Below are 21,490 nucleotides of genomic sequence, written 5' to 3' on the forward strand. Positions count from 1 at the left end.
CAACGGCCGTCCGGCCCCTTCATGGCAGAACGCTATTGCAGAAGAGATCCACCTTGAAATGCTCTGTTTTGTTAGAGGCATACCCAGCCTTGGTCTGCTGTAGGCCACAAATAACTGCGAAGACTTTCGGAAGGTTTTCGTCTTGTCTATATAAAACTTAAGACACCGTTTGAGATCCAGAGAATGGAGCGTCCTTTCTGCTGCCGTGGTAGGGTTTGCAAAGAAGGAGCGTAGGACCACCGGCTCGTTGAGGTGAAAGTCTGAAGGCACTTTCGGTATGAACTTGGGATTTGTCCTCAGCACCACCCTGTCCTGTTTGAACTGCATGAAGGGCTCCCGAATGGAGAGAGCTTGCAACTCGCTGACCCTCCTGGCAGATGTTAGAGCGAGTAATAGAGCCGTTTTCCATGAGATGTACTTGATGGAAGCTCGGTGAATGGGCTCAAAGGGGTGCTTCATGAGTTGGTTAAGGACCAAGTTGAGGTGCCATGTCGGTGGGACCCGTCGAGGTCTTGGAAAGGACCTATAAAGACCCTTAAGGAACTGTTTAACAAGTCTACTGGACCAGAGAGACGGGCCTTTGAAAGTCCTGGTAAAACGTGAAATTGCCGCCAGATGCACTTTTATGGATGCATGCGCTAATCCGGACTGTGCCAAGAGCAGGAGATATGGTAATATCTGTTCGGGCGTGATATGAAGTGGTCTCAGGCCCTTCTCCGAGCACCAAACGCAGAAGCGCTTCCATTTGAGAGAGTAGGTTTTGTTGGTACTGTCCGCCCTCGCTTTTGCTAGCACGTCCCTGCATTCCTGCGGGATGTTCAAATGGCAGAACTCTCTGTGCTCAGGAGCCAGGCCGATAACCTGAGCGATTGGAGGTTCGGGAATTGCACCTGCCCGTTGGACATTGTCAGCAGGTTCGGGTGCTGTGTTAGACGAATCGGTGTCCTGATGGAGAGGCGATGAAGGTCCGAGAACCAGTGCTGCCTCGGCCAGTACGGGGCGATCAGAATTAGGGTACAGGGCTCCGCCTTCATCTTCCTGAGGACCCTGGGAATCATCGGGAACGGTGGAAAAGCGTACGCAAATACGCTGAACCAGCCTATGGAAAAGGCATTTCCGAGCGACTCCGGTTGGGGATGCCAGCTTGCGTAGCTTGGGCATTTGGCGTTCTCCCTGGTGGCGAACAGGTCGATTCGTGGAACCCCCCACTCCGAGAATACGTGTGTTAGTGCACTCTCGTTGAGCTCCCATTCGTGGGAGAGGGATTTCTGCCTGCTTAGGGCGTCCGCAATGGTGTTGTCCTTTCCCGGGACGTAGTCCGCCCTGAGGGTGATCCCCTGAAGAACAAGCCAGTTCCAGATCTTCTGCGATTCGCGCGATAGAGTGAGCGAACGCGTTCCTTCCTGCTTGTTCAGATAATGCATCGTCGTGGTGTTGTCCGTTCTGACGAGCACCTGGGAGTTCTGGATGCGTGGTAAAAAGGCCTGCAGCGCTAGATACACAGCCCTCAACTCCAGCAGATTGATATGGAGGCGTTGCTCCCGATCCGACCATTTGCCACTTACTCTGAGGTCCTGAAGGACAGCTCCCCAGCCCGCTAGAGATGCATCTGTGGTGATCACCAGTGGCGCTGCTGGAAGCAGGAACGGTAGTCCTCTCGAGAGGTTTCTGCAATCCTTCCACCACTCGAGACTCTTGGATATTTGCGGTGTTATGCTTATAATGTCCTCGAACGAACCTGTACTCTGAGTCCACTGGTTCGAGAGAGCCTCCTGCAGTGGGCGCATCCGCAGCCTGCAGTGAGGGATGAGTAGTATACAAGAAGACATCATTCCCAGGAGTGACTTGAAGGTGCGAACCCTCAGGGATTTCCTTGATGCCACCGTCTTGGCCAGCGATATGATCCTGTGTTTTCTTTCGTCTGAAGGAAATGCTCTTGCGCATTCCGTATTCAGGGTAGCCCCGAGGAAGGTGATGCTTCTCGTTGGGGACATATGTGATTTCTGAAGATTGAGTGTCAATCCTAGATGTTGGAAAAGATTGGTACAAGCGTTGGAGGATTTGGTTGCGCCTACGGCCGTGGGCGCCTTGACCAGCCAGTCGTCTAGGTAGGGGAAAACTTGGTGACCCATTTGACGTAGGAAAGCTGCCACAGGAGAAAGGCACTTGGTGAAAATCCGCGGAGCGGATTTGAGGCCAAACGGAAGGACCTTGAACTGGTAGTGCTGTCCTGCCACTTCGAAACGTAGAAACTTTCTGTGCCCCCTGAGTATTGGGATGTGATAGTAAGCATCCTGAAGATCCAAGGATGTCATGAAATCTCCTTCCTCCAGAATGCCTAGGATTTCTTGGAGCGTCACCATCCTGAACGACTGACTCTTCAGGAAAGAGTTGAGTGCTCTGAGGTCCAGGATGGGCCTCCACTTCTTTTCTTTCTTGCGTATCAGAAAGAAACGGGAGTAGAATCCTTTGTCCCTCTGAGCTGATGGAACTCGCTCGATTGCTCCCTTGCTTAACATCTCCGATATTTCCCGGAGCAGCAGCCGCAGATGTCTGTGTGGAAACCTGCGGGGAGGGGTTGCAGGCAGGATGGCGGTAAATTCTAGGGACTGGCCGAATCTGAGGAGTTGGAGCACCCAACGATCTGAGGTGATGATGCGCCAATTTTTTAGGAAATGGGTCAATTTTCCTCCAATTTGTGAAGAAGAAGATGGTAGCTGGACTGGCTGGAGTAAGCGGTCACTGGCGTCCGCCGGTGCCCCTCTTCTGGTTCTTACCCCTGAAATTAGATCTTCCGTAAGATGACTGTCGACCCTGTTGATGCTTTTGCTGGTACTGGGTCTTATTCTGGAAAGAATATGAGGACTTATTCTGGAAGGATCCTCTGTAGGAGGACTGACCTCTAGATTTGTTGCCCCGAAAGGACTGGTTCCTTGCCTGCAAGGTTCCAAGCGCTCTAGCCGTGTCCGTGTCCTTTTTAATGGCTTGGAGCGCCTCGTCAATTTTATCTCCAAATAGATGCTGTCCGTCGAAGGGCATATCTAGCACCTTCGTCTGCACTTCCTGCCTGAACGACGTCGCCTTGAGCCATCCTTGGCGGCGCAGGACTGCAGCCCCAGCCAGTTGACGAAAGCCTGTCATGGCTACATCTATGGCGCAGTTGATGATCTCGGCCGCAGAAGTCTGGCCTTCGGAAAGTAGTGCCTTCACCTCATCCTGAACCGCACTCGGAAGTTCTGCTAAATATGGGGCAATATCCTCCCAAAGTTGGCGGTTATAACGCCTTAAAAGGGCTATGCAATTGGCCACCTTGATGGTCATTGCCGAAGTGGTCGAAAACCTTTTGCCTATTGTGTCTAATTTTCTGCCCTCCTTGTCCGGTGGTGCTGACAGAGGCGAGGAGGGATTTCGTGAATTTTTCTGGGCTGCTTGGGTCACGACAGAATCCGGCTTCGGGTGGCCAGTCAGGCAAGCTGGTGCCGTGGACGGTGCCTTATACTTCTTATCCAGGCGCGGAACAACCGCAGGAACTGAAGCTGGCGTCAGCATCAACTTCTTTCCCTGGTCCCAGAGGAAGTCGATGATAGGGATTGATTTGGTCGTCTTCTTCGTCTGCTCTTTAAAGTCATGGAGGAAGCATTCCGTCTCCGCCGACTCCATGACCATATGGAACCGCGTCGCAGCCCGTTCAACGAGCTTATGAAAACCACCAATATCCACAGGTGGTGAATCCGCCTGGCGCGGTTGTGGGGAAGGTGGTGAAGATGCTACATACTCCTCCTCCTCATCCTGGTCCGAATGGTCTCCCTGGACCTCTCCTTCTTCCATCTCCTCAGCCTCCTCATCCGATGACTCTATCACCTGAGGTGGCGGCTCATGGCAGACCTGCGTAACCGGCCGTGATTGCCTTGGGGCTGTCGTTGGGGGGTTTGTAGTTGGCACTGGGACCCCTGTATCCAGCCTTTGTGGTTCCGGGAAACGTTGTTTGTAATCCCTGATAAGGAACTTGAGGTCCTTAACTATTGCCAGAGGGAGGCAGACCATTGGAGTGACCTCCGTGCGGACTTGTTCCTGGACGGGGCGCTCCTGCGCGCTTGAGTCTTCCTGCTCCTCGTCTGTGCTTTGGCATTTGACAAACAGCTCGGAAGGGGAAGTAGCTTGTTGAAAGAGCTCCTCTTCGGACTCTTCACTCTGCAGAATCTCCAGAGGTAAATTGGTTTGGACCTTGCTTGGAGATGTTGTTTCCGGGGTAATCTGTGGTCTGGAAAGTTTGCCAGCAGATCCTTGCACAGAAACCTCCGTGGTTTTCCGTCCCACGGACGACGACGACATTCCCGTCGATGGCTCCGTCGTCGACGGTATGGCTGTCACCAACGGCGTCCCCATCGACGATATTTTCCTCGTCGACGAAGTCTTCGTCGACGATGCGGTCGTAGACGATTCAGTCGTCGTCGATGCCTTCGTCGTCGACGCTTTCTTCGTCGACGCTTCCGTCGTCGACGCTTTCGTCGTCGGCGCTTTCGTCGTCGACGCCTTCGTCGACGATGCCTTGGTCGTCGACATCTTCGTCGACATCTTCGTCGACGATGCCTTCGTCGTCGACGCGCTCGTCATCGATATCCTCGTCGTCGACTCTTCCGTCGACGGAGGGCTCCTCATCGACGAGGTCCTCGACGGGACTATCTTCGTCGTCGACGATGATTTAGACGACGGTTTTAAGAGTATAATAGACGAGATAGGGGTACCTGCAGACGATGATGAAGGGGTCGTCGTCGTCGACGAGCAGACCGACGCCGCTGTGGATGTGGACACGGTCGTCGTTGCTGTGGAGACATGTCCTGATGGCCTTTTTTGCGCAAAGGATGGTGTCGCAATTTTTGTGGCCGACAGAGTAGGCTTCTTGAACGTGAGAGAGACCTTGTCAGACACTGAAGATTTCGAAGATCTTGCCTCTGAAGACGTCTTGTGTGTCTTCTTAGGAGGAGCGTCTGAGGGGCCAGGAGATGTCACTCTCGGCCTCTTCAGGGAGACTTCAGAAGCTCCGGAAAAGCTCGCCTCTGAGGACACCACACTCTCTCTGTCCTTGAGCCAGTCCAGCCAAATAAGCAGGCGGCCCTCCCTGTCTCTCAAGGTCTTATGTGGAAAAGACCTACATATTTTACAGTCCTTAGGGACGTGGTCCGGATAAAGGCAATACAAGCATAGTTCATGCTTGTCGTCCACATGAAGCCTCTTCTTCCCACATGAAGAACAAGCCCTGAAAAGGGCTTTCTTCTGGGATTCAGACATGCCAGGAGTTGTAGATGAAATAAACACTCACTGCAGCAATAAGAGGCCTGAAGTAGTCAACGTTGAAATCCTGAAGAAGAAAGTCACCAAAAAACGTGAATAATCTGGCTTGAAAGAAATCCTGAGGAGAACTCAGGCTGGAGACTCCCTAGCACAACGTGCGGTAGAAAATCTGAGGGACTGAGGCTCCTGCCAGGAAGGTTCTAGAGGGAGGTGATAGCTGATTGGCTGACTCTAAGAGTTTGGTCCTTTTTACATAAGGACTAAGATAGGCGGCTAAGGGGAGGCCCTTAGGCCTATTTTTCTCTATGTATGTCTATAGGACATTACTTTTTTATGTACCGGAGGCTCCCGTCTCGACGACGGGGAATGATTCAGGCATGTGAATCTATGAAAGACACCCCTAATACTGGATAACATAAGTTACTTACCTGTAACTGCGGTTATCCAGTATTGGTATCTATGATAGATTCACATGCTTGAATCATTACCCGTCGTCGAGATGGGAGTCCCATGGTAAAATAATCAAGCAGTATTTAACAAACATCATAGGCTTTAATGGCCCTTAGCCATGTTATTGATAGCCTATCTATGTCCTTTTCAAAAAAGGACCAAATGTTGAAAATAGTCAATCAGCTGTCAGCACCCTCTAGAACACTCCCAGCAGAGGCAGATTCCCTCAGATTTTCTAAGCAAAAGTGGGAAGTCAGTATCCTATAAGACTGTAGAGAGACGCCTCTACGGGGAGGAGGGTGGGTTGCATGTAAATCTATGAAAAATACCAATACTGGATAATCGCAGTTACAGGTAAGTAACTCATTTTTTTAACCAGTATTGGGGTATCTTTCATAGATTTACATGCTTGAATCAGAATAGTAAGCAGGACCCTAAAGATCGTTTTGTCGGTAGCGGAAGAAGGGAGACATGTAAGATCTGAATACATAAAAGTCAGTGTATCAAAACAGAGACATTAGTAAGTATCCAAATACCCTTCCAATCCTAGAATATATGTACCACATGTCTAAAATAAGGCATTAAACACCTATACTATTCTACATGTATGAGGAATTCTATGGATTGTTTACAAAAATATAAAAAAAATAGGTTACCATTGTAAACAAGAATCTTGGTTTAGAATCTTACTTCCTTTCTATCTCATAAGTTTAAGAAAAAAAGTTTATCAAATGAAACTCAAGCAATGCTATACAATTTCAATAAATTAAAATATATAAAATTCCTCTTTAATAGAAAGAGGCCCACCTTAATTGAAAATATGAAGCAGTACTGCTTGGCCCACAGCTGCATCTTCACGCTGCGTAGATTACAGACAGTAGTGCTGCATAAAGTGTGGACACTTTTTCATGTTGCAGCACGACAAAACTTGTCCAGCGTTACTCCAGCGAAAAGAGCTGCCAATGTGGACACTGCTCTGGTGGAATGTGCCTTTGTCCTTCTTGTTAAGGGCTTGTTTGCCTTGTTGTGGCAGAATTGGATTGCTGCAGAGGCCCAACTTACAACAGTGATGTTAGTAACTGCTGTTCCTTCCCAGCCCTGTCCGTTAGCCACCAATAGCTGATCAGTCCTTCTTATGTCCTTAGTCTTATGTAGGTAGAATTTGAGACATATTTTTACATCTGGCATATACAATGCTTGCTCTGCTGGTGTAGATGGATTTGGAAAAAAAGATTGGAGTATAACTGGTTCGTTAAGATGGACCGGTGTCTGAACATTTGGTATAAAAGTTGGCTTTGTCCGCAGATCCACAACATTTTCTGTGAAATGAAGAAATGGTTCTTTGATGGTAAAAGCCTGGATTTCGCTAACTCCCCTCGTGGAAGTGAGAACCAGGAGGACAGCTACCTTACAAGTCAGAAATTTTAGCTCGGCCTTGTGATTGGTTCAAAGGGCTGCCTCATCAATTGCGCAGGGACTAAGATCAAGAGAGGGCGCTCGCACCAGAGGGAAGGCATGGAATAGTCCCCTCATGAATTGTTCACTAGACTCGAGGCACAGAGAGACGGAACTTGAGGAGATCGTCTGTAGCGGGTTATAGAGGTGAGGTGCACCATAGCTGAAGAGAATGTAAGAACTGATTTTGTTAAGGAGAGGAGATATGATGATCAAACTCGAAGCTGGGGAACCAGGTTCGAGTCTCGCAGGGATGCTCAACATCCTGTGATTCTGGGCAAATCACTTAATCTCCCTGTGCCTACCAAAATTAATGTGTCCGTCTGTAACGGTGCTCATGTAAAGCACTCTGATACCTTCGGGTCGAGTTCACGCTATATAAAACTCCCCCCACCACAAAAAATATCTGCCCGGGAGATGTTTGAAACAGGTGTAAGTCGTTCCTTTGGCACCAGCAGCAGAACTGTTTCAACTTTAGGCGGTACGTCTTATTCATGCTTTTGGCTCTGAATCTTGCAATAATATCTCTGCACTCCTGTGAGATATTCATATCTTGAACTCCAAGAACTCAGAAGCCAGATATGGAAATGAAGAGACTTCAGGTCTGGTTGACATACTTGGTCCTTGTCTCTGGTCAGGAGAGATGGTGACGGTTGTAGGCGTATGGGTTTTGATTCCGACAACAGAAGAAGTTCTGGTAACTAGTGTTGCCTGGGCCCTCGTGGTGCTATCAGGATGAGACAACGGCATTCAATTTTCATTTTGGTCAGCACTCTGGGAATAAATTCCATGGGGGAAAGGCGTAAGCATATATTCCTGACAATCATATTAAAGGGGCATTCCCCCACGGCCCTGGGCAAGGAAACCTGCAGGCATAGGACTGGTATTTGTCATTCTCTCTCGTGGCAAAAAGGTCTAAAGCTGGTTTTCACCACATCTGGATAATCTTGTTGAGCTGGCACTGTTCCAGTTTCCATTTGTGGCAACTGAACTGTGTTCTGCTTAAGGTATTTGCTAGCTTATTGTGTAGCCCTCAGACATGCTCGGCTCTGAGCGCGATTCTGTGTTGCGCTGTCCAGTCCCACAGCTCCTGCACTTTCTGCGATAGCGTGATGGATTTGGTTTCCCCTTGCTTGTTGATGTAGTACATGCTGGTCATATTGTCTGTACGAATCAGCACTGAGGAACGTGCTATCCTTGGCAGGAAAGCCTGAAGAGAGAGAAAGATGGCCTTGAGCTCTAGCCTGTTGATGTGCTGTAACCTTTGCTCACTGAAACATTGGCCATATATCTTTAGCTCCTGCAGATATACCCCCAGACATCCATAGAGGTGTCTGTGGTTAAAATGAAATCTAGGATGATTTGAAGGAAAAAAAGGCCCTTTGAGATATTTGTTCTGTGAAACAACCATTGCAGGGCTTCCTTTATGCGAATTGTGATCTGTATTATTTATTTGAATGATCCAGATGCTTGCAGCCATTGCTCCTGGAGTTCTTCCTGAAGAGGTCTGTCTCATCTTTAGCCTGGCATGAGGTACTAGATCTATCGCTGATGTACACATTCCTAGGAGCGATTTGCATGTTTTGGTACTTAATCAGACCCTTTTGTTGATATGTTCTTTAATAGCTATCCTATCTCTCTTCTGATAGGAAAGCTTTGCACTGGATGGTATCTAGTGTAGCTCCCACAAATGATATGACTTGAATGGGAAGGAGTGAAGATTTTTCTTTGTTCACAGTGAGGCCTAAAGCCCAGAACAACTGAAGGCAAATGTTTGTAATTTGAGTGGCTTTCCGTGATGTTGGTGCTTTGAGTAGCCAGTCGTCCAGATATGGAAATACCTGGAGTCCTTGAGATCGTAGGGCTGCAGCTACCGGGGCCAGGTACTTGGTAAAGATTCTTGTCGCCGATTTGAGGCCAAACGGAAATACTTTGAATTGGTAGTGGGTACCAGCTACCATAAATCTTAAACATTTCCGATGCTTCTGATGGATAGTGATGTGGAAATATGCATCTTCCAATGACGAGCAAGGTCATGAAGTCTCCTTTCCTGAGACGACGAAGAATCTGAGAGAGTATTACCATCCTGAACGTCTGTTTTCTGAAGAACTTGTTAAGATTTCTTTATATGGAATAAATGGGACTACAAACCTCTTCCCCTTTGAGATAAAGGGACCTCTTCTATTGCTCCTTTGGAGAGCAATACCTGAGCTTCCTTGCTTAGTAAGTGAAGACAAGGTGGGGTAGGGCTCCCCTGGGTGGAGTATTCTTTGGTCACTGAGTGATTTCTAGGGTGTTTCCAAAGGTGACATGGTCTAACACCCACTGATCTGTTGTTATATTGTGCCACTGATGCACATAGCTGGAAATCTTCGCACCCACAGGCTGGGACGGGAGGCATGCTGGTACCCGGACGTGATCATTGTTTTCTGTTAGAGTCACGACTTTGGGAAGGCGTTCTGTTGCGGCCTCCTTGGCAAGAGAAATCAGCTGTAGAAGACTAGTTGTATGCTGGAGGGTTTTAATTTTGTCGGTACTGAGATTGGTAGGGCTGATACTGTGGGTTTCTCAGGTAACTTCCTATGTATGAGGTAAAACCTCGTCCTCTAGCCCCTCTGAATGGCACTTTCCGATATCGTAATATGCCTAAGGACTTTGTCGTGTCTGTATCAATCTTGATAGCTAAAAGTGCCTTGTCTATGGGATTCACCGTCAAAAGCTGTATCCAAAATCGTTGTTTGCACCTCTGGCCTGAAGGCGGCACCTGCCAATTGTCTAAAACCAGTATTGGCTACATTCAGAGCACAGTCAGTGGTTCCGACGCTGCAGGTTCTCCCTCCAACAGGATCTTTCTAGCTTCCTGCCTTTTTTCCTCTGGTATGAGAGCCACCAAAGCTCCCATGTCTGACCACATCTGGCCATCATAACGGCCGATAATGGCTAAGGCATTAGCTGCCCTGATTTAGTAGATGTGAAGGAAAAGAGGGAGTTGGTATGATATACTCATCCCAAGGATCTGGCGCTGGGAGAGGATTAAGGAGCTCGTCCTTCTCTCTTTCTTCTTCTGAAACACACGCATCCTCTGTGACAGGATCTGTTGCTAAGGGGCAAGGAGTAATCGTTGGTGTAATATGAATGTGGCAAAACTGGAGTACCCAGGTAGTGTCCTCTCAGGTCGATCTTTTGGGGCAGAAAACTTTGCCTGTTCCGCCAACATAGCCTGCATTTCTTGGATGAGAGAATTCCGCAGATGGGCCAGGTCTCTAGGACGCGGTTCAGGCTGAAATCCAAGTGATGAGGGGGAGCCACATAGCTCTGTTGAAAATACTGATTTTCATCATGATAATCCTCATTTTCCTCATCATTCTCATCTCATCTTGACATTTTAAGTGCAGCTCTGATGGACAATGAGCTACAATACCATTGTCGTCAGAGACCTGTATGTCCAAGAGATGTGATGGGATTAAAGGTGATACCTTACTGTAGTCTGACATGGCTGGGCGCAGAAATGTTTTGGTTACCTTACTAATATGAGTAAACCTTGTAGACAATGTGGATATAGCCAGAAGAGCAGATTTCATCGTCAAAGGTGTCTTCGACGACGGTATCTTCACCGATGATGTCCTTGTCAACGGAAGGGTGTCGACAGCCTTCAATGATGTTGCAGTCGACGGTGATCCCAACGTTCGCGGGCTCTTAGAGAGCGAGACTCTCGTCGAGGGTAAGGGCCCAATATTGCTGTTGTTTTCACACTTACCGACAAAGGTGGCAACGTCATTGGGAATTACTTTTTTCAAGATTTATGCTTCACAGGGTCTGAGAAGGAGACTGGAACAATCTTTGTCCTTTCTGGAAGGCATAGAGGGCACAGACAATGCAGACTCTGAGGAGTGTTTCACTCCTTTCCCCTTTTTTGAGTCCTTGGTCCCATGCGAAGGTTTGTGGCGTTTCCTACCTTCTCCGGAGGAACTGTCCTGCGACCTGGCCCTCTTGTGAGACTTGGAGGGTCTATCACTTTCTTCATCTGAAGAAGTTGTTTGATGTTTAGTGGTCTGGAGCATCAATACCAACCTCCCCTCTCTATGGTCTTTGAGGAAAAGGTACATCAGATTTTGCATTCTCTTCCCTCATGTTTAGGATGGAGGCACTAAATACAATCCTTGTGTGGATCATCCGCATAGACCCTTTTTCTGCCACAGGTCTTACATGGGCAGAAAAGGCCTCTTTTGTAAGACATGGTGTCAAGACTGTAGAAAAAACTGAGTAGCACTCAGGGAGGCTCCCTTCCACACAACGTGCTGTGAAAATCTGAAGGAATAATCCTCTGCTGGGAGTGTTCTAGAGGGTGTTGTGCTGATTGGCTATGTTCAACATTTGGTCCTTTTTTAAAGAGGACATAGGCTATAAATAACATGGCATAGGGCCATTATAGCCTTTGATGTTTGTTACATACTGCTTGATTATTTTACCGTGGGACTCCCATCTCGACGGGAGGGAATAATTCAAGCATGTGAATCTATGAAACATACCCCAATACTGGATAAATTAAGTTATGTAAACCTTGCCATAAGGATCTATACCTACTTGGCACCCTCCATGAATCATTCTATGAATGGGCTCTATAAAACTTAATGTTTAAATATTTTGGTACTCTGGTCTCAAAACAATACCAGTCTTTCTCCATCCACGTGTTTCTCCAGTCCCATTAGAAAGTGTGCATTGACAACGGTACAGCCATTCCATTTCAACTACAGAAGTAATGACACATGTGGCTTTGCATTCAATACATTTATCCAGGTATGATACAGAAATGTACCCCACTCTCTGTAAGAGGTTTCAATTGGACAGTAAAGTATTCAGGGTCTATTTCTTTAAAAAGCAGGTGGCTTAAAGCTTTGGTAAGAACTGCACGGTACAAAAGTAAATTCCATTACATAAAACATAACAATAAAAACAGTTTTAAAAACAGTGTTACCTCTAGAGAGATATGAATAAAGAGGTTCGAAAAGTGTATTTTTGGGTATAGGATGGATATGGTGCCATGTGAGAAGATTTGGCCACTAACATTGTCCTCGTTCACATCTGTCGGAGGTGACAATATCTAAAGTGCTAAAAATAGTATCAGCCAAAGTGCACCTTCTATTCATTTAAAAACACAACTTTAAAATCAGTGCCATCTTGGGTAAACTTACCAAGTTCTACTGATCAAAACACAGTAGCTGCAGCACATAATTGTGATCTCGGCAGTTCTCATACAGGGCACCAGTTCTCCTTCTGAAAAACCAGGTCCATAGCCTCGCTGACATCTTGCACAATGTAGGAAGCCTCCACTAGGCTGGGATCAAAGTGGAAGTCCCGATGTCCATGGAACACTGTCTCTGTCACACTCTCGTTTGGGTCACTGGGCACATCACCATGGTTCTGGTAAACACCAGTGCAGACCAGGATGGAGGTGCAGCTCTGTGCATGGTTCCCAGAGGAATGCTCCGTGCTACCAAAGCTGGGAAGCGCATGATTCATGGCAATCACATCCGTAAAGCTGCCCTTTGCCTTGGCTTGTAAACCTCCTTGCTGGTTGGTTTTAAGGTGTTGGTTGTATAGGTTGGCACCATAGATATCAGCCATAGGATTATCTCTGTAGGAAGGCAGATAAAAGACAAAAAATAGCCAAGTCCCTAAAAGATTAAAGATGACAATTTTTGTTTTGACGTGTGAAAAGTTACTATATTGACATATCTTCAGTATGTTACCCATTATGCCTTGCGAATGAGGTGGGACACTCATTGCAATAAACAGTGACACAAGAAAGTAGAGAGAAACATTCACATAATTACTCCATGGAAAATGGAGAATGACACATCTTGTCAGTAGGTTGGTGTGTGAATGTAGGTGAGGGACATAAACACACTGGGTGCACGCTGTGACTAATCTGTCACAATGCACTACTGGCATTTGGTAGGATTCACAAAAATGCTGCCTTATACAGCACTATGATTCAACATTCTCTTTGCAAGTTCTACCGAGTGGCAATGAATGCAGGGTTAGTGGCCTTCGAAGGACAGCAGGCCTCCATGCCTACACTGGCATTCACACATTGCAGACAATGAAGCCCCTGCTCCATAAAGCAACAGGAAATGTAAGTTAAAAAAATGGAATGATAGAAAGAGAGTTGGTGGAGCACGCTGCTGTACCCTGGATTGCTATGGGCTCTTCCCAATGACTACAGCCCACATTCACAAAGTGAAAACTGCCACTTATAGACAGATTCCTCTGTTAATGGATACCACCCCCTTTCAGATGTTGATATTCAATCATTTATTTGGAACTGCTGCTGAAAACCACTGTTAGTTTACAATGCAAATAGTTGGTGGGGTGCCCATTTCATGTGCCCCTTTCCTAACAATTCGTAAGAACTTGCAAAGTGTAAACAGTAACTTGCAGACACTTAAATTGTAATGTGCCTTTGATACATTGCTCCTTTTTTGCATTCATTGGCTTTGCACTCAAAAGATCTATTTGCACATCAGCTCTAAAAGAAGATATATTCAGCCCACAAGGCAATTAATCCAACCATGTGCTTATTGCACATCAGACCTAAATAATATATATATATATATATATATATATATATTCGGCCTACAAGGCATATGGGGCCTGCAGTCCTTGCAGGCTGCTCTTTGGTGGAAGTGGAGAAGGTAGTCAATCCAACTCTGTGCTTTCGGGATAAAATAAAGTTCAAAGCAGAAGATTCAAAGCAAGTATTTGTAATGCAACAAGAAATTGCTCATCTAGAGAGTGCAAGAGAAATTGCAGAATAAACCTAATTAGTTTTAACTCACCTTTACACTTTTTATTTGAACGTCCCTTACCACACCCACTTCACTTAAGGTATTTAGTATACCTCTTGGGCACAAACAAAACATCCCTGAACTTCTCCGTCTTAGAGAGGGGGTTGTAGCCTACACTATGACTAGGTTCACAGTGCGAGGAGGTTACCCTACAATGAAGCATGCTGCCTTCGGGTGGGCGAGGGAAACTCCTTTAAACAGGACACCCCATTAGCATTCTTCCAGTTCAATGGACCCAGGGTTTCTTTAGTGTTGTTTGACTCACAAAATGTACCAGTGTCATGGTGCAAAGAGCAGTACTACAACTAGTATATAAAGTGGAGGCATCTTATGAAAGTATCCATGCGTTTAGGCCCAGCAGTCTCTAAGAATGGTGCAAAGAACTTTGACCTTGATCCTACGATTCACCAGCAGTTAGTGACACTCTCAGAAACCTGGATGAATGTGATTAAACGTGTAGGTAGATGCATGGAGATAGAGCATTACCTCATCAAAAACACCTCTATGGTCCATTACTTTTACACTGACATCAGATGTTTCAAGAATACAACTGATAAAAAGAAGCATGAAGTACTTCCAATGCTCATTTCATAGACCATGTAGTTAGTGACTTCCAAAGCCTCCTAGCAAGAGATGCAGAGCCTTAGTGTTAGTTGGTTTTGCAAACTGAAGCATAAAACAGCCATCATGTATGGAGTATAAAAGTAAAGCATACGAACAGCAAGTGTGCCAGAATCAACAGGAGAGCATGGAGATAGATTTACAAGCATAAAGGCATGATTGCCTGTCTGCACTCTATAGGAGCAGTGCCTGTATACCAATCCGAGATTGAAGTAAAAGTGCATTTTACCCCTTCACACAAATATCTTTTTTTTGTAAACACTTTGTATTGAACAACGCACAGCAGCGGAACATAACTGCATACAATTATTCCCAGATATTTACAATGCAAGCATGGAGAAAATGATCAAATAACAGAGCCCTCCACAGCAGGTTAAGAGTTTGATGATAAGTCCACCACAGGTCCCACATCTTGTAGTATTTCTGTGAAGAACCCTTGGAGGCATTCAATGCTCCTCCGCTTTGACAAAGTGGTCCATGCCACGTGTCCATTCATCCATGGAGGGTGAAACTTCTGATAGCCAGTGGCGGGCAATGTCACCTTTGGCTACCAAGAAACCCATAGCAACAAAGAGCCTTGTACATCTTGCCCCCTACGCCCTAACTCATCCATAAGTCCTCGTTGGGCCATTTTAAGGCTGGAGGTAATATGCTTGGTGATTGCCTCTGATATTACCGTGAACACTTATTGCCAGAAAGCGTATATCAAAAAGCATGACTAAATGGTGTTAAAGAAGGTACCCTGGCTCTCCCCACAGTGCAAACAGCGTTGATCCACCACCTTTGCAATATCTTTATCTGCAAATTGACTAATGTCTTACCCAACGGCGTAGAGTCTTCCGATAGGAAGTGGCCATCCATGCTGCTCCGACTGCTGCCTGATCAGGTGCTCGGCGTAGCTGTATGTGACAATGCTGGGTTTGCCTATAAGGGCTTCATACTTCAGTTCACGGCCCGTCACCTTCTTGTAAATGTTTTCCAAGCAGACGAGAAAGGTGCCATGTCCAAACCTGCTCCGATCAAAAGAATGAGAGAATGTTTTTAAAGTTTAGTATCAATCTCTGGCAATCACATGGCATCATAAACCAAGAAGTCATCACCTCATATTTCATGGGGAAGAAAGGAGCTTGTTTATTTTCTTTCATTCTTTAAGCCTATTGAAGGCTGAAGTGGTAATGCAGGCATCACAACAGATTTCTCCTGCTAAGCTGCCTTGAATGCCAAGATGAGGACTACCCTTGCCACTCTTCTTAAATACCCACATAAGAGGAGAGCCCATTGGCTGCAAGACTGCATCTCCGGTACCATTTCACACCATTTTCTTGCAGCCGATGCATCAATTGTGACAATTAAATCACAAAGAATGACTTTTCAAAATCCTCTTCCAGTTTTAAGGTCATTAAGGGAGGTAAAGCCACAATTCTGCTTTGCAAGAATAGGGACACATCAAAAAGCCATAACTATGCCTGGTACAAATGATAATTTTTCATTTCGTGAATATTTACATCTGATTTAGTAGCCTGAAGGCTTGACGACCAGGAACTGCACTGAAACAACTTACTCATTTCTCATAGTATGAGGAACAGGAGGTTACATGATAATGAACTCTAGCCATAACTGGATTTGGACAGGTTTGGGCTAGTGATATAGTGGTTAAAGTCTCTTGAATGTCGTCTAATAGCCACCAAAGTTTTATTTGGCATGTCCGCAAAATGGTTTTTCAAGCAGTGTTGTTGTCAGACATTCCAAGCTTACTAGCGGGCAGATCAACAGCAGACTCCCTTTGAAGGGATTATATTATATTGTATTACAACTGTGCTTATATTACACTTCTTACACTTCACATAGTGGAAAGGTGCATATCAGGCATGTAGCTACACCGTAGTGAGTACTTGGGGCCTGAGTACAATGGCGGAAGGCCAGCCAGATTACTATGGCAGTCTTTTTCCGGCCGCCTGTTGGAGCTGCCGCATTGGCCAGCATCTGCCATCTGGATTATGATATCCCTTTTCCGCAGGTCGTTCCGTGGCAGACAACCCGAGACTAAATGGCAGGCACAAAACAGATTTGGGGGCCTGTAGTGGGGCCCCCTTAATCCCTGGGCCAGGGGCAAGAGCACTGGGGGGGGCACCCTACATTTACCTGCGCCATGTGGCAGGCACCGCATGGTGCCAGCCACGTAGTGCAGAGAAATGTCTAAGGTGCATTTTTAACATGGCAATGTTACATATAGCAGATGCGACCGCCATGGTGGCGGTCGCATGGTAATTTCATATGTGGGACTGCCGCCTCATAGGTGGACGGTCGCCATCCCCAGGATGATGGTGGACGGGCAGAAGTCCGTCCGCCATCGTAATCAGGCTCTAGGTTTGAAGAACACTGAATTGCAGCGTGTCCTATGGGGAATTGTTTTGTGTCATGCATGATGACCAGAGTAGTGTTCTTCTCCCAACATTGGTTGCTGCGCATTAGCAAGTAGTGGAGCACAGATGAGTAAGGAATAGAAGGCTTGAGGTTCGTATTAATCGACTGATGTGTGTGGTTGGAATTTTGTGGGCTGTGATTGATATCCATGTAGGAAGTGTTTTGGGGTTATGCCTGATGCATCAAGGAAAAGATTATTTGCCTTTTAACCAGCTCAAAATCAAAGGCTATCAAGTCTGCGGAACTTCTATTATACAAGGTTGATCCCCTTGCTTTGTCCTGCGTGCTCTACAGTATAGTTGATAATGGTAATCGTAAGTAGCTCAGTGAAAGTTTAATGCCGTCACTCTCTACCACTACCACAAAGCAAACTTGTTGTTTTCTCCTTACTTCTTCCACAATTCTATTTGAGCGTTCAGGATAAAGGAGGCTAAGTCATAGTAAAAAATAATCAGATCACAGCAGTTATTTTGACTACACTGCATTTGATTTTCTTTCCTACCTTGGCATCTTGGCTTCTGCCATCCACATGAGATCCATGTTACATGCCAAGACTGGGATATGGGGATAAGGCGGCGGTGAAAGCCATGCTGCAGGGTTCCCCCCACTCAGGAGGACATCTGTAATTAACTGCAGGCTGGTTTCCCAACGGATGGGCTCTCCGAACAGGACCACCGCTTAGAGAAATAGAAACATGGCCATTCGGTCACTTCAAACAACATTCATTTTAATTTTAGTATCAAATGCATACAAAAATGTCTGAACTGCAAATCAGATCTCCACATCTATCACATTGCTAGGTTGCATTTCAGCTTAGTTAACACTATGTAAATATCACACACATATATACTTTTTGAATCTGTCAAAGTACACATGTACTTCTCTGTAGAAGATGTATCAAACTTTATGTAAACTAAGCTGGGCAGCGAACAAAGTTAGCTTTATAAATGGCTCAGATTCAACTGCAATACACCTAATGTCTTATTTTACTGCTCCAGCGTCCAAATAGATTGGGAGAAATCTGACCAACCAATAAATCTGACAAATAATCAATAGTGTCAGATCAGTTGTTGGCCTTTGTTACTGAAGGGCAGTTAGGAAATCCTAGTAGCAAGCACTGCTGATGTTCTTGGAAACAGAGGAACCAGATACTGTTGCAAGATCACTGAATCGTCAAGTACCTCCTCTTCATGTTTACTTTTCTGAGGGGCAGCGAGGTCGAACAGTCAAGGTTTACTGTTGGAGAGTGGTTTGGGGTAGAAGGACTAGTTCAGGCAGCATATGTATCACTAGCAACAAACACAGTATTGAAGCAGTGTTATTATTTTTAAAATATATAAAATTTGTATTATAGTAAGGTCAATATGCATATTAACTTTAAGATGTTTTATACAATTTAATATTTTGCATAACCACTACAGCCTCTGCATGCCCAGCTGAAGAGGAAGTTTGTGGAGTCAAATCAGTGTTATGATCACACTTGATTTCAACCTAAAATTACTTAAGCAAAGGGTCCATTCAGTGGGTATGTGTGTGTGATATATATATATATATATATATATATATATATATATATATATATATATATATATATATATATATTTATATATATTACCTACTGGCGGTCGCCAGTAGGTAGTTATAGTTAGGACCACGTTTCCATAGGAAAACCTCAACATTCTATTTTGAATAACTTTGGCGCCGGTCGACGAATCCTCGCGAATTTCTCAAAATAGGTGGGGCGCTACGCTCCGCTCCTACCCTGAAAGTCTCGGGGGGATTCGTCAAGCGGGGGCTGAGATAAAAGGGGGGTCCCAAAACGCGTTTTTCCCATGCATTTTTCCATAGGACCTTTAGAACGAGCTACAGCCCGAACGGCTGAACAGAATTACTAGAAATTTGGCAGAGAGGTAGTCCCTAGGTCAAGGAAGTGCCTTTTGTAGGTTTGGTGTAAATCTGTTCAGTAGATTCTGAGAAAATAGCCTTTAAATCAATATATATATCTGAGCCCGCTTACGGTACGCTTACCGTACGCTTACCGTACGCTTACCGTAAGCTTACGGTGGCGTGCGCGAGCGCGATTCTGATTGGCTCTTAGATCTTAGTAAACATTCGAATCGGCCGAAACCAGGAAGCGGCGTCCGCCATTTTGTCTCTCGCACTGAGTGTTGTTTATCAAACATGATGGCCAAAAACATGTTACGAGGCTGTTTTGACAACTCCCTCCCACATAGTCATGTTGAGGGAGTCCCCAAACATCCCCCAAGAGCAAAAACGGTTTTATTTTTTTTTTCGGCAATTTCGCGGGGTACGCTTACCGTACGCTTACCGTACGCTTACCGTAAGCTTACCGTACGCTTACGGTAAAAAAATAAAAATAAAAAAAACACTATCCACACTTACCCCACCCCCTGTGCTTTTGGTGGCCGCAGGCCACCAAATGTGCAGGGCTTATTAATAGAGAAAAAAAACGTAATTTTGGCAACATGAAATTATAAAATCGAAATAAAAAAAACACTATCCACATTGACCTCACCCTCTGTGCTTTTGGTGGCCGAAGGCCACCAAATGTACAGGGCTTATTAAAGTTGATAAAAACCGTGCACGGAACGAACTGCGTTAAGTGGGCGCACACGCCACAAATGGCGTAAAGTAACTTAGCATTTAAAAAACCGTACAAATTCACTGAAAAAACCATAGGTTTCACACACGTTATAGTTAGGAAATAGCATTTAAAAAACCTTGCTAATTCACTGAAAAAACCATAGGTTTCACACATGTTATAGTTAGCTGGACATTTTACTGATAAAAAACCAATGAAATTCCCCCGTTATAGTTACTGTAGGCAACTATAACTCACGCGACCGTAATCCTCTGCTGATGACATATGTGTCTTTATGAAAAAAAAATATTTGTAATATATGTATAGCTAAAATTTAATGGAAGAAGATATGGGCAAATAAGTGTCTAAATACAGTATTAGCATCAGCAGAGGATTGCGGTCGCGTGAGTTATAGTTGCCTACAGTAACTATAACGGGGGAATTTCATTGGTTTTTTATCAGTAAAATGTCCAGCTAACTATAACATGTGTGAAACCTATGGTTTTTTCAGTGAATATATATATGTATAGATGCAAAAAAAGCAGAGAACTCTGGGTATTTCTCAAGTTTAGGTGGAAAGTAGCTCCTGTCAACACCAGCGACACTACACTTGCTCACCTCAAATGTCTGCTTTTCTATCAAAGTCTATTTTTAAAAACATTCTTTATTAGTTTTCAACGAATTGTACAAATAACATTCATACGTCAATAATCATATGCATAACATTACAATGACAATTGCTTGAGTGGCTTAGGCAGGATGTCAGGGTGTAATTAATACCGTTAGATTAAATACAATATTGACATTGGTCGCCTATAGTTTCGCAGGAGAATATAAAGAATAATAAAATACAAGTTTGTATAATATTGCAGAACATTCGAACTGTTAACTGTATAAAGGAATGAAAGAAAAAGAAACCAATCTCGTCTGTCTGGTCAGAGTGCAACCTCGGTCACTGGTATGTTAGGACTAGGGACCGAATATGTAACCGAATCAGTGTGTGGGTGTGTGCGAGGGGAGGAAAGGGGGGGGGACTTAATTATGTTTGTGGGTCATCTCAAGGGGCCCAATAGTCACCTCCCCACGTAATGTGGAAATGTGTTGTGTGGACATATTTGTGTGAGTATGGTCCGCTAAGGGCTTCTCGCAAATTTACAGACAATGTCGGCAGCGGTTGTGTCGTGGTTAATTTGGTTTTGATGGACAACAAGTACTCTTGCCATTGAGTGGGATTGGTTCTCGTGGGCACTCGTGAAGCAGTGGATTGCTGCTCTCTCTGGAGGGCCCACATGTGCCAGCGTGCATGGGTGACAAACAGAGAGCAGGAGGCCATCAGACCAAGCAGGCGTAAGACCTTCAGGACTGGAACCATAGTTCCATAGTGAAACGTCAGAATCATAGCCTGAATGTCCAAAATCCCCTGAGGAGGCGGGTAGGTTTGACTCACTGTAGTGTCCAGTACTGACCCTATGAAATGTGCGCTAAGAGGGCTTTAGGTGAGATTTGGGCACGGTGATAGTGAAACCCAGGTTGAACAACAACTGCATTGGCAACTGCAAATGATGTAACGCCAACTATGGAGTCTTGGCTTTGATCAACCAATCACCCAGGTAAGTGAATACTGGTATTCCTGACCTTTTGAGATGCGCTGAAACCCCAGCCATCTCCTTTGCGAAAACTTGAGGCGCGTAAGTAAGTTCAGTCAGAAGGACCGCAAACTGGTAATGCTGAGACCTCTCGTAAAACGGAGATTCCTCCTGAGCTATTTCAGAATAGGAATGTGAAAATACGCATCCTG

The 21,490-nt window shown here is 45.4% G+C and overlaps 1 protein-coding gene across 5 annotated transcripts in view; it reads right to left on the reverse strand.

Moving 5' to 3' along the window:
• HDHD5 (haloacid dehalogenase like hydrolase domain containing 5) overlaps nt 1-21,490 on the reverse strand; it is a 179,336-nt gene that overhangs the window by 30,027 nt on the left and 127,819 nt on the right. For 3 of the 5 annotated variants that reach the window (XM_085652187.1, XM_085652185.1, XM_085652186.1), the window contains 3 exons: nt 17,593-17,767; nt 15,488-15,676; nt 11,977-12,832 (listed from right to left, as the gene is read on the reverse strand). In XM_085652187.1, coding sequence (XP_085508313.1) covers nt 12,448-12,832; nt 15,488-15,676; nt 17,593-17,767 — 749 coding nt within the window. In that variant the 3' untranslated portion in view covers nt 11,977-12,447. Of the gene's footprint in view, nt 1-11,976; nt 12,833-15,487; nt 15,677-17,592; nt 17,768-21,490 lie in introns of those variants that run through there. The other 2 variants (XR_014981216.1, XR_014981217.1) reach the window with 1 other exon arrangement.

This window comes from Triturus cristatus, chromosome 4_1 (genome assembly GCF_964204655.1).
Source record: "Triturus cristatus chromosome 4_1, aTriCri1.1, whole genome shotgun sequence".
Classification (NCBI taxonomy): Eukaryota; Metazoa; Chordata; class Amphibia; order Caudata; family Salamandridae; genus Triturus; species Triturus cristatus.